Here is a 12,711-nt window from a genome sequence, read left to right as displayed (position 1 = left end):
TGCTGCTCCAGAAGAGGGCGGAGCTTTAACAGTTCAACAACAACAAAGCTGGAGAATCTCACGCAGCCAAAATGAGGATTGTCAGTAACGGTGTTCAGCCTTACATTGTTCAAACCGGAGTCGACACTGATGGAGAGACTCAGGAAGAAGTTACAACTTTTAGACGTTTCTGAATGGTTAGTGGATAAATTGATGTAGTTGCTGTGGAGTTGATTCAACTCATCCACTAGCATGTGTCGTCATGTTCATCTTTTGATCTTGCCATGATCAACTTCAGGCTATCCAAGCTAACAAGACCCTAAATAGTGTTCAGTGCTCATCTGTGCAGCAGTGACAGAACAGTTAGCATGCTTTGCTCCAACTTTTGCCATGGCGTTACACATTTATAATTGTGGGTATTCACTGCAGAAACGGCCTTTGAAAAGCACATAATGTCGAGGAAGAGCAGTGTGCCTGAGGTGTGAAAATATGATTTCCCCACAGTTCAGACGGAACCTTTTCAAATGAAAGGATACAAAACTGTTATTATCCCCCATAGTACTAGATTAAATGTCTGAGCCTACATGAGAATGAATGAAAAAAGCGAGAAAGAGGGAGGAAATGGGAGGGAATGGGAAGGACGAGCAGGTGAATAGACTGCACAGTGTTCTGTGGGCCTGGGTCAGGTTTCTGGGTCAGTTCTGGTAACACCACTGCCCGGCACTTTGTTCAGGTTCAGTCTGGGTGACTGTGAAGCACTGGGCCAGAACCGTAGTACACACCCCCTGCTCTCGCCTAAAATCCGTGCGTATCCGTGAGCGAGAGACACACAGACACAGATCTGCTATCTCCACGCTCCTCAGTGTTTTGAGCTCAATCGGAAGGAAACAGCTGAAGCCGCGGGACACGAGTCAAGCCTGCTGTCTGGTAAACACACTTACTGATGCCTTTCTCTGACTTGATCTCAGCTCTGTCTGAGGGTGCAGTGGTGATGTTCAGTTTCCTACAGTTATCTTTCTTACATTTTAAATTAAAATGCATTTTCTGGTAGTTCTGCTGTTTTATACATCTAGCAAATTTAGATCTAGGTGCATTTAATGTGAAGACTGCAAATGTCAATTTCCAAGAGCTTTAGCCAAAATGTCATTTTTTATGTGTTTGGGTATTTTGTGTACATGTATTTTTATCATGTGTTTAACCAGGGCATTCTAAAGTCAATCTTTATATTGAGTGATATTTGGGTAAATAATTATTGTAGTTGCTTTTATGACTTCATATTTATTGAAATTGTACATGCAATATATATATATTTTTTCTTTTATCACAGGACTTTTTAAAATGTTCTATAGAGAAACAAACAAAAAAACATATTTTGATATTTCGACATTTAGTTCAATTGTTTGTTGTCTTTCTTTTTGTCCATTGTTGTTTATTTTTTCCTTGCTTTTTACATAACCCTGTGAATCGAAAAGTCTTCCAGTCTGTCTTGGGAATTTGAAGAGAAAAAAGTGAGTGGGTGAATAGTCCAAAAGCCTCTCTATTGCTGACAAGGTCATAGTGATCTCCATTAAAGGCTTACCAGCAGAGCACAGCCTTAACCGTTACCAAAGACACCTCCAGCTCAGGTGACACTTCAGCCTCCGTGCTCTTCAGATCCCCTTAAACTGGAGCAAACGTGCTTTACAGATATACCATGCATTCATGACACGATGCCTTGATAAAATGAATGTCCGTCTCTTGATATGCAATTTTAAACCTCTCGATGTAAGGATCATTTGAACTCAAAACCATCTATTTCTGTCCGCTCTGTTGCTCCTGATTGTGGAGTAGTGCACCAGGGGCTCTGGGGTTGTATTGCGATACGGGCTCCGTGTCCTATGGTTTACCCTGTCTCGCTCCCATAAGGCTTTTCAGGAATGGGGGGGTTGGCGGCCCAGGGCCTGTGTTCAGCAGAGCCTCTCTTTGCATGGGTTGGGGTAAAGCGAGCACTATGGTTGGGTTTGTGTTGAATGGTGGAGTGACACCAGCAGGTCAAGGTGGAGTATTACCCTCCTGAAGCCGGCCTTCCTCTCACGTTTCAGATGGGTATCGGCCCCTTGCCTTGCTGTGCTGTGCATACCTTAGTCTATAGCCTATGCTCCAGTCTGAAACATAAGAGTGACTGAATTCTCCTTATGCCTTTTTCCAGCTTCATCGATTCCAGAGGTTCTTGGATATGATGATAGAGGTGTAGGCTCCAAAAAGCTATCTTTCTTTACAACAAATGACAATAGCATTGATATTTTTATAAAATGCAAATACATCCAGACATATTTAAATGTCCATATACTTTGTTGGGACCACTGTATTTAAAGGGGCTATATGTAGAGTTCAGAAACCCTTGTTATTAGTGACACCGGTGGCCGTTTAGTGAACTGAAGCAGCAACTTATTGCTCATGCTCTAATTTATAAAGCATGCATACGCACAGATTAGATCTTAGATTGTGCGTATGCTTGAATCCAGGCCAATGCTCATATGCTCACAACAGGGAAAATGTGACGTGAATTTTCCTTGTCGGACTACTGCAGGTTTTTGGAAATCTAAACTATTCTTGCAGTTTGCCATTCTAAAATAAAGGATTTGGACATTGACTGGTGATCTTTTATATGTAAATGATATTAATTAGGCGTCTCTTCAAGGCGGAAATTCAGCCACACAAAAGTTCAAGATCATTTGCAATTTATAGATTTCACATCTGAAAGAGAGGTGTACGTGTGTTTGCTGTGCATACGTTTATTGAATCATGCGTATGCACATTTGAGAAATGATTGCAAGATTAAATTTAGGACGGTTTCTGTGCAACATTTTATAAATGAGGCCCAAGAGACTGAACTGATTCAAGGCCCCGATTTACTCACAGCGAAGCTCTTTTTTGTTATTTGCTTAAAAATGAGAATAAGTTGGAAATACTGTTGCAGCGATATACTGTTAACGAACATCCAGACACTGTCTATGCTGCTGAGAGCAATGTTTAGATGAATATGAAAATATGTGCTGCATGTAACAAAATAAACACACAACAAAAATGAGAAAACAGCCGTTCAGAAATCATCTGATCATAGTGATGTGGATATGTTTGCACCAACTCTGCAATTCACCGCCATCATGTCGACAGATGAGGTCATTAAAATTACACTGTTATGATAGTTTGATTATAAAGTATATTTGAGACTATAGACTAAATAGATCTAGCTATGTGAAGCCCGAAGTATAGTTCACTTTTTACATGAATTTCGTCATCAGAAGAGTACACATACTGTATGCACACCACCAGATTTTTGTAACCGTGTGTACTTGTACGAGCAGCATTTTATTTTTTTTTGTAGTAATTAGTTTATCCACAAGGTGGCAGCCATGCCCTGGGGGTGTCAATTCACAAGGTAGTCAAAGAAAAACTGCATAAACAGAACAGACCTGAACACATGAACAGAACACATGCGAGCTACAGATGCCTACATAGACGAGAGATTGTGTGAAGAGGTTAGAAAGTTCCCTCATTTGTACAACTCTAGCATGAAAGAATACAAAGGTGTTTACATGGGTTGTAACTCATGGTAAGAGACTGCTCAAAACTGCTCATGTGTCAAATGCCTGTGTATGCATAGTATACTTTCCAAGGCTGTGCGTTCGAATGTGCACGTACTCTAGCGTATGCATAAAAAATGAAGTATAGCCAGGGCTTGAGCCTACAGTTTGAATTAATACCTTTTCTTTGCATGAAACATTGGCATTACAGTACAGAATGGATCTTACAGTATTATCCTGAACATTGTATAAGCATTCGTTTAATGTCACTTGCGTAAACGAGCACCGATTTGCCTCAGTTTTCAGGCATTTGTCAGCGATTTCGCAAAATTTGTCTTTGACGGTTGTGCTGCATCTTGCATGTAAGACACCGTGCTAAATTTTAAAAAGCCGTCTCTGTGAACGACCCCCTAACACATCACACACACATTCACAGAACTAAGCTGGTCATGGTCGCTGGGTGCCAGTAGCCTTCATTTTACCTCAAAAAGCAGCTTCAATGGATAAGCCATTTCCCATCAGAAAACAGTTGATGCTGAAGTGAGCTCCTGAGATTATCGGTGCTCTTTTGGACAAAAGCTTTTTTGGATTGACACCAAACAGATTGGAATGAGACTCTGATTTCCTGACTGAGTCTGTTATATTCAGCTGGCAGGTTCTGGACTCAACGAATGCTGCAGAAATCTACAATCAAACATCACCTGTAATAGTCACAAACTGTTCCGTTACAAAGACTGAGAATGAAAACATGGCAAGTTTTGATCCAAGTAGCGGGTTTGATAAATCAGTCTCTGAGGTGTTGTTATATTTCTATGAAAGCTATGTGCTTGGCACCTGTCCATCCATTAGTGCCAGAGAGTTGCAGGAGAAATTCTCCCTAGATCATGTGTCACATTGCCCCCGAGTCCAGCCGTCCAGCTGAAAGACTAGTATTTTTTTTTTTTTTGTCCCTGTTTGCTGTTGGTTAGAAGGCTTGATTCATGAGGGTCCAGTATTCTATGTCACAAAAGCACCACACACTAGACATAAAGAAACGTTGCCACTGTAGTGAGGTAGACAGTCGTATAGAACCTGCTACAGAAGCCTGACACCATCTTTACCATCTTCTCATGGCCTCCTGCTCAACACTTCAAATGAACTTAATCATACTGATCATGTGTGGGAGAATAAAATGCATATATGCATACAAGTACACGCTGCATGTGTTTTGCACAGAAGCTCTCCAGGAGCAGTGTTGTCTATCTCTGGTCTAGACTTAAACTGAGAGAGTGTGTCTCGAACAATGCTAGAAAGGCAATTCCAGAGCCAGAGAGTAAAAGGATCTACCCCCTTTTGTGGATTTTGATATTCTAGATACTGACAGCAGTCCAGAACTGTGACCGCAACAAAGAAGATGAATTATATGGCAAATTTCTATTTCAGGGAACACAGATGAGTAAATGGCATTTGTGTAATGTTTTTTAAAATAAACTATGCTCTGTTTAGCCCAGATTACACACAAGTTAACATCACCAATTGGGTATTTTAATATCTGAGATACATAAAGACAAGATATAGAAAGAAGGCATATAGAAGGCATGGTTCATGCAAAAATGAAAATTCTGTCAATACACAAAATGGTATTGTTCTAAAGCTGTATGATGTTTTTTTTTCTGAACACAAAAGGAGCACACGTACTTTGCAGATACGTAACCTAGTTTTCAAGGTTAGGTTTTGGATTTTTGTTTCAGTATCAGCTAACTAAAATACTGATGTTCCATAAATTGAAATTAAGCGCCTTATTTTAACAATCTAAGAGCATGGTCTGAAGCTCATGGTGCAGGTGCAGTTAGTTAGGCGTCCTGTGTGTGTAATAAGCAGAGTGTATGGCCGTTGTTAAATAACAAAAAAATACTGCGCCATTGACTTTAGAGCAGGTTTCACTTGGTCAATGGTGCAGTCGTTTTCAGTTCCTCAAAATAGCAACACGCCAACAATGCACCTGAACACACCTCGTTTTCAGACCAGCACGCCCATGGGCGAACAGATGGGCGCGAGTGCATTTGCTATTTAAACAATGTGGCACTGGACGTGAAAATGATAACTGCGTCAGGATGAAACTAACAAAAAACACTTGTGTCATGCCTGGCGTCTCATTGCCCTGGGTGTATGATAGGGCCCTTAGTGTACAGTTTCTTTTTTAGGCCTAATTTTGTTTTCAGATGACTAAAGCTCACTCAAAAATAAAAATTCTGTCATTAACTCAGGCTCAAGTCGATTCAAACCTGTATGACTTTCTTTCTTCTGTGGAATGCAAAAGAAAATTGAAGAGTGTTTCAGCTTTTGTTTATGCAGTGAAAGTCATTGGGGCCCAGAGGTTTCAAGCTTCAAAATGGGCATAAAGGTAGTGTAAAAGGGATATAAACAACTCCAGTGGTGAACAGACTGAAATTTAAGAAGATATTCTCTCTCACATCATATCAAAACATCGACCAACTCATGTATACAGTCAAATTCTTATATGGTGACACAAACCTTAATTGTTCTTGCACATCACTTGACTTAAAGGGTTAGTTCACCCAAAAATGAAAATAAATGTCATTAATTACTCACCCTCATGTCGTTCCACACCCGTAAGACCTTCGTTCATCTTCAGAACACAAATTAAGATATTTTATTGAAATCTGAGAGGATTCTATCCCTCCATTGACAGAACGGTAGGAAAGACATGGAAAGTAAACCATGTGACCCCAGTGGTTTAACCTCAGTTTTATGAAGCGATGCAAAGCTCGTGTGCGTTGTGTTGACACGCGAGTCTGAACACAACATACATGGATTGTAATGCTTGCCAAAACGCGCGTTGCAGAACAATATTTTCGTAAGTAAAGTGCTAAATTATGTTTTTTTTCGGGCAAACAAAGCAGTCGCATCGCTTCATAAAATTGAAGTTAAACCATTGGAGTCGCATGGAGTACTTTAATTATGTCTTTCCTACCGTTCTTTTCTACCGTTCTGAATGTGGTAGTTGTGTTGGATCTCTATGGAGGGACAGAAACCTCTTGGACTTCATCAAAAAGATCTTCATTTGTGTTCTGAAGATGAACGAAGATCTTACGGGTTTGTAACAACATGAGAGTGAGTAATTAATGACAGAAATTTAATTTTTGGGTGAACTAACCCTTTAACCTCATGACAAGCAGCAGTTATGTTTAATGTTAGTGATGTGTTGCCATTATCACAGTAGTTCTCAAACTGGGGGGTGTGGAGTTATAAACTAGGGCAAGGCTAAGGAAAAGTATACAGTCAGCAGATTGTCATGCAAAAGAAACCTCTTCAGGATCATACAAGTCCCCACTGCGAAATTATCCTTCCTATTATGCAGCTACTTGGAACATAAGTAAATCAAAGAACACTAAATATTAATTTAGACTTGAGCTGTCAGTTGTAGTGGTTGTTGTCATGGAATTACAGACTGCTAGATGGCGCAATTTGAAGAATCTGAATTGAGTATTGCAGGTCCAGTGTAAAAATATGAATGAATGATGCATGGTTCTGCACTAAACATGGACAAGTTTGTGAAAGGACTGCCAATGTTAGTGAATCGAGAGTACGTTCTGCTTTCAGCATTGGCCTATATCCCAGCAAGTCTTTTCCTCCTTCGGGATTTCCAGTTCGCTTCGACAAGATCTTCTACAATGGAGAAAACCATTATGGCATTAGGTAAATGTAAAGCAGACAATAAAACTACTTAAAACTACATCAGAGACAAAAGCAAATATGCGATGCTGTCTACACTGGATGTGGCGTGACACAAGACAATAAACTGATGCCCTATTCTCACTTACGCAACTTCTGACACAAATGACAATTGGATTTGCAGCTTTTGCTTTGTTGCGTCCAGTAGACAGCCTCAATCTGTTGCGGCACAGCCATTGCATCCGGTGTAGACACAGTGATTTAAAGACAAGAAAATTCAGTTTCAGTTGTAGTACTGTATTGATTACAATGTTTCAAATAAATCCTATAGGATTTTGCAAGCAAGGTCATGTCTGAGAGTGTCTTTATGTAGGGTGTGGGTGCATGTAGGTGGGGGAAAAATATTTTTCTCTATAAAAGGGTTACAAAAGAAAATGTAATACAAATGCATCAGTCATTGCCTTGGTAACATAACGATTTACTGATGACATGAGATGTAAACAGCGACTGTGTTATGGAGGATGATCAGATATTTCTGAATGGTTAGTGGATAAATTTATGTAGTTGCTGTGGAGTTGATTCAACTCATCCACTAGCATGTGCCGTCATGTTCATCTTTTGTGTTGAATTGACCCTCGTTTGTGAAGCGGTCCGGCTTAAAATGACGACATGACAACAACACTCTACTACAACAACTCTTCCTCTTCTCTAAAGCCCCGCCCCCTTTGTTGTGTGTTCTCAGGGGCGGGGTTTATGTAAATTTTAGGGTTTGTGATGTCACTAACCCAGGAAGAAGCTTGTTGTAGTCCCTACCAGCCATTTGTTGTAGCCCTTAAAAAGCGATTTCTGTAAAGAAATGCAGATGTTGTTTATGCTCAAAGAGCAACATTACACACTAACTAAAGTTAAATCAACCACCCCTTTAACGTTTTAACCAATTACAAGGTGTTTGGTCCAATTAGACCCAACATATGATTCTGTGATTATTCACATTTCTCTTCTTTCTCTACAGACAGAAAATGGGGATGTTCTGTGTACACACTGTCTTCATAATTGTAATAGCACTGACCTTTATAACCTTGTGTGACACAATCAAGCCCACTCAGAGGCCAAAGTACCAGTACACCAAGAAACCCCCTAGAGAGGTGGTCCAAACTACTGCATATGCAGGCAAGCCTACAGTCACAGCACGGATTGTGGACTACACCAAAACAAGAGAGCGCTTCCCTGCATACATCACAGAGAGCACTACACTTCCTGCTGACAACTATATAGACTACCCTACAGATACCACCGCATCTCCAACAACAGCAAAAGACAATTACACACTAGACTATAATGAATGCTACTTCAACTTCTGCGAGTGCTGCCCTCCAGAGAAAGGCCCACAAGGGTTCAAAGGAGACATAGGACTGCCAGGTCAGCAAAGTGAAGTCATCCCTATACATTTATTTAACTAAATAATGTGTTTTTTACTATAGATGTGGTGGGGGAAAACCTGGGTTCTGTAATTTTGTTTAATGCTGTATTGTAGGCATACCTGGGGAAAAGGGAGCACCTGGACCCAAAGGTCTACCAGGTCCAATAGGGCCAAAGGGCATTCCAGGATCTAAAGGGGATAAAGGTAAGTTCTTGAGCAGTAGATTACATAATGACATTATCCTTATTCAGTCATCAGATTGACATTCAGACATTCCCATTGTAATGCATCAGGAGAGAAAGGTGATCAAGGAAACACAGGACTCTCGGGATCTCCAGGCATCCAGGGAAAGGCTGGAATGAAAGGTGAACATGATTATCTATTAGGTCCCGCTGGAAATATAAATGTTAGAGCAAAAACATGAATATAAGAACTCAATATTTTTACTCAACAGGTGAGATGGGTATTAAAGGTGAGAAGGGTGCAGCTGGCCTGCCAGGATTCAAAGGTTCTAAAGGGGAAAAAGGAGATCCAAATCTGAATGTGTCAAAGGGTGATATGGGAGAGACAGGCAAAGATGGACCACCAGGACCCCAAGGCATGACTGGTGAAAAGGGTGAAAAAGGTGATAGAGGGGAGTGTGGTTTACTTGGTGAGAGGGGCCAGAAAGGTGAGGCAGGTGACCCTGGACCACCAGGTGTGCGTGGAGACCCTGGTCCATCTGGGCAACACGGTATGCATGGAACTCCAGGCATCGCTGGAGAACGTGGGGAACCGGGAATTCCTGGAGCAAAGGGTGAGCCAGGAGCACGTGGGCCACCAGGAAACAAAGGTATTAGAGGTCTGAGGGGAATAAAGGGTGACCGTGGCCCCCAAGGGAAACGTGGAGACCGAGGCCTACGGGGAATGAAGGGTGCTATGGGTCAAAGTGAATCGAGAGTACGTTCTGCTTTCAGCGTTGGCCTATATCCCAGCAAGTCTTTTCCTCCTTCGGGATTTCCAGTTCGCTTCGACAAGATCTTCTACAATGGAGAAAACCATTATGACATCATCACAAGCAAATTCAACTGCACCTACTCAGGAGTTTATGTGTTCTCCTACCAGATCACAGTGAGAAACAAGCCACTTCGTGCTTCTTTGGTGGTGAATGGGGTGCGTAAGGTACGTTCGAGAGACACTCTACAAGGTCAAGACATTGACCAGGCATCCAATCTAGTGGTCCTGAAGCTGGATGTCGGAGACCAGGTTTGGGTAGAGACGCTGAGAGACTGGAATGGTGTCTACTCTAGCAGCGAGGATGACAGCACCTTCTCTGGGTTCTTGCTCTACCCTGACTAACGCCCTCTCTCCATGTATAAACCAGGGCTAGATCTTGAACTGAACTTTACATGATATGGACATGAGAGGAATTAGGCTTAGTGTTGTTATCATAGAGAGAAGGAAGTGTACTGTTTAAATGAGCATCAGCCTACACTATTGATTTCATTGTGTTAACCATGCCAGATAGGCTAATTTGATTTCAAAATTAAATCTTATTTTGGGGAAAGAACACCTAAAATACATCAAATTGTCATATGTGTTGTAAGAGCACTGTGCAACTCTTTTTGTACTGACTGTTTTGGACATTCAGTATATGTTAAAACTTTCTTTTCAGAAAATAATTGTTTTTATGAGGTGATTAGTCTTCTTAGACAATTATTTTATCTCTTGGTGTACAGTCTTTATGTACCGATCAGAGATCAGGCATTTTGACAACAGAAAGTGTGACTGAATGATCCTGTACATCAATGAGCCTCTAAGAAAGGGCATATTGATTATTCCACCCAACATTTTCAATGGAGGCATCATTCCTTAAACATTTGGTTACTCATAGGGTCAACAAAATAAACACAAATTGTAACATCAAATCATATGTAATATATTGTATGGAACTTAAATCGCAATGTAGGCTTTGGGTTGTTGGGTTTCTGAGCACATAATAATAAAATCAAGCAAGGAATATCACTTTGATTAAGGCTTCACTTTCCTCACAACAAACTGAAAATGCGCAAAGTCTTTCGATTCTGAATCTTACTTGAATGCATCATCATCAGAAACCTATGTTATGGTTCCATAAGACTTCCTCAGTTAAAATTATGGTTTTCTGAACACAGAGACAGAAATGAATTTTTATTCTTGCGTTTGGCATGTCCTCAGTTTAAGTCCTGTTCCAAAGCCTAATGGGATATTTAATGCAGAGTTTTGCCATGGCTCAGCATCCTGTTTCCCAACAGGTTTCTCTTCCCAGTGTGTAGTTTATGTGTTGGAGAATGAGCCAAGTGTTGTTTTTCATGCAGTAGTATTCCATAATAAGGCCTTTCCCTTCTACATGCAGCTGGGTGTTACATATGACCTGCCCAGGCACAATCTCCAACTGGGGAGTGTTCAACTTATCTTGTATAAAACATTTGACACATGGTTAATATTGCAAATTGAGACGTTTTGTGTTATGAATTATGTTAAAAACAGAAATGAGAAATATAAGACATATTTTAATTAAATCCAAGCACTGAATCTCAGACCCATTCTTATAAAGGAGAAGCACTGTTGCTACAGGACTGTTTTGAATGTGTCACGCCAGTATGACTGTATGTTCTATTACTGAAGGTGCGGCTGGTGTCTGGAAGAACACCCATCCTCCTGGAAGAGAAAAGGCCAGCATAACAAAGGAATTTAGCTTTTAGCATGTTCAGGAAACTCAGAAGAAAAATAGACAGGTGTGGCTACTTGTGTGCAGCATCTCACCCTCATGAACACTGGGATAACTGTCCAAAGGTAAGAAGCTGGTTATGCACCATTTGTGACTGTCAGCACTATGTGAAAAATCTCCTCACACTATTTCATTAGAAACCCAAGTAAAGAAATAGTTGACCCAAAACTGAAATTCTGTCTGTTTTGAAATATTCTTGGAGCTAGTTTCTTTTGTATACTTTCACAGTATGCCAAAAAAGTTTCTGTTTTAGGGTTTGAGGGAATAAATTAAGTCAATCAGGTTTGGAACAACATGAGGGCAAGCAAAGGATGACATTTTTTATTTTAGGAAGATCTAACACTTTTTTGAGCTGTGAACAGATATGTATAGGCTGCACATCATTGAAAACACTAAAGGTACTCATTAATTTTAAAAGTTAAAATTAGTTATTTTTGCATTTTTCAGAGCGATTTCTAACTTCCAGTTTGAAAAGCTAAGTCGCAGCAACGTCACAAAATCTGACGTCATCGTGTACCACCGGCAAGATCCAGAGTGCTGATTGGCTCCAGTATGGGCTGCTCGAACATGCTGACGTCAACAGTTTCTACATTTATGCATGACTTAAAGCTCATTCAATCCAATCACTGCGCTGTAGTATGCATAAGATTATAACTGCAGTATTATGCATGAGGAAGTATCACTTCTCTCGCCTCGGCCTCATTCAGAGACGTATCGTTGGTGCTTGTTTCCTCAGTGCTACAACACAATGTGTTTTCCTGAGACGCGACCAGAGCAGAGGTTTGTGTGCATCTGGATTGTTTTGCTGTAATCTACCAGCACAAATGGAAAATATGTTTGCGTGAGATCGCATTACAGCGGAGAATTGTGCTGTTTATTCACCTCTGTCTGCTCTAGCTGTGTTCAAACACGCGAGCCGTAGGCTGTTTCCCTCAGCACAGCAGCACATGAGTGTTGTTTTGTATTTTGCCCGCGATGATATAGATCTTATAATTGAGCGCCAACAAACTAAAGAGAGAAAAATAAAACAGCACAAAAGCAAGCTTATTTTGTATGAGGGTGTGAACTCTCCAGGTCTAAGATCCTATTTCATACAAATTCCAAATTGCTAGTTAGTCTGAGTACTTAAGGAAAGATTGCAATAAATATAAAAATTGCAAATGGCATCAGAGTGCATATTCTTCAATTCACAAAGTTCAAAATCACAGAAACAGTCACTATCAGTTGGATTAACTGCTGATGACGTTTACATTAAATTCCACTGAAATGAAAACTAGAACTTCCTGAGTCCTCCATGTTCAATTTAGAATTAAAACCTTGTT

The 12,711-nt window shown here is 40.5% G+C and overlaps 1 protein-coding gene across 1 annotated transcript; it reads left to right on the top strand.

Moving 5' to 3' along the window:
- Window positions 1–8,045: 8,045 nt before the first annotated feature.
- Window positions 8,046–10,985, top strand: otol1b (otolin 1b). The gene is made up of 4 exons (XM_048161057.1): window positions 8,046–8,639; window positions 8,755–8,844; window positions 8,934–9,005; window positions 9,095–10,985. The coding sequence occupies exons 1-4, from the start codon at window positions 8,240–8,242 to the stop codon at window positions 9,976–9,978; spliced, it is 1,446 nt and encodes a 481-aa protein (XP_048017014.1). The 5' UTR covers window positions 8,046–8,239; the 3' UTR covers window positions 9,979–10,985.
- The last annotated feature ends 1,726 nt before the right edge of the window (window positions 10,986–12,711 follow it).

The sequence above is a fragment of the Megalobrama amblycephala genome, linkage group LG16, assembly GCF_018812025.1.
Source record: "Megalobrama amblycephala isolate DHTTF-2021 linkage group LG16, ASM1881202v1, whole genome shotgun sequence".
Classification (NCBI taxonomy): domain Eukaryota; kingdom Metazoa; phylum Chordata; class Actinopteri; order Cypriniformes; family Xenocyprididae; genus Megalobrama; species Megalobrama amblycephala.
Note: the sequence above shows the minus strand (reverse complement) of the source record. Positions and strands in the feature narration are given on the sequence as shown.

Coding starts and splice junctions, on each gene's coding strand:
- otol1b (XM_048161057.1), top strand. CDS start 8,240: ATGGGGATGTTCTGTGTACACACTGTCTTCATAATTGTAATAGCACTG. Junction 8,845..8,933: donor AGGATCTAAAGGGGATAAAG/GTAAGTTCTTGA, acceptor GTAATGCATCAG/GAGAGAAAGGTGATCAAGGA. Junction 9,006..9,094: donor GGGAAAGGCTGGAATGAAAG/GTGAACATGATT, acceptor TTTACTCAACAG/GTGAGATGGGTATTAAAGGT.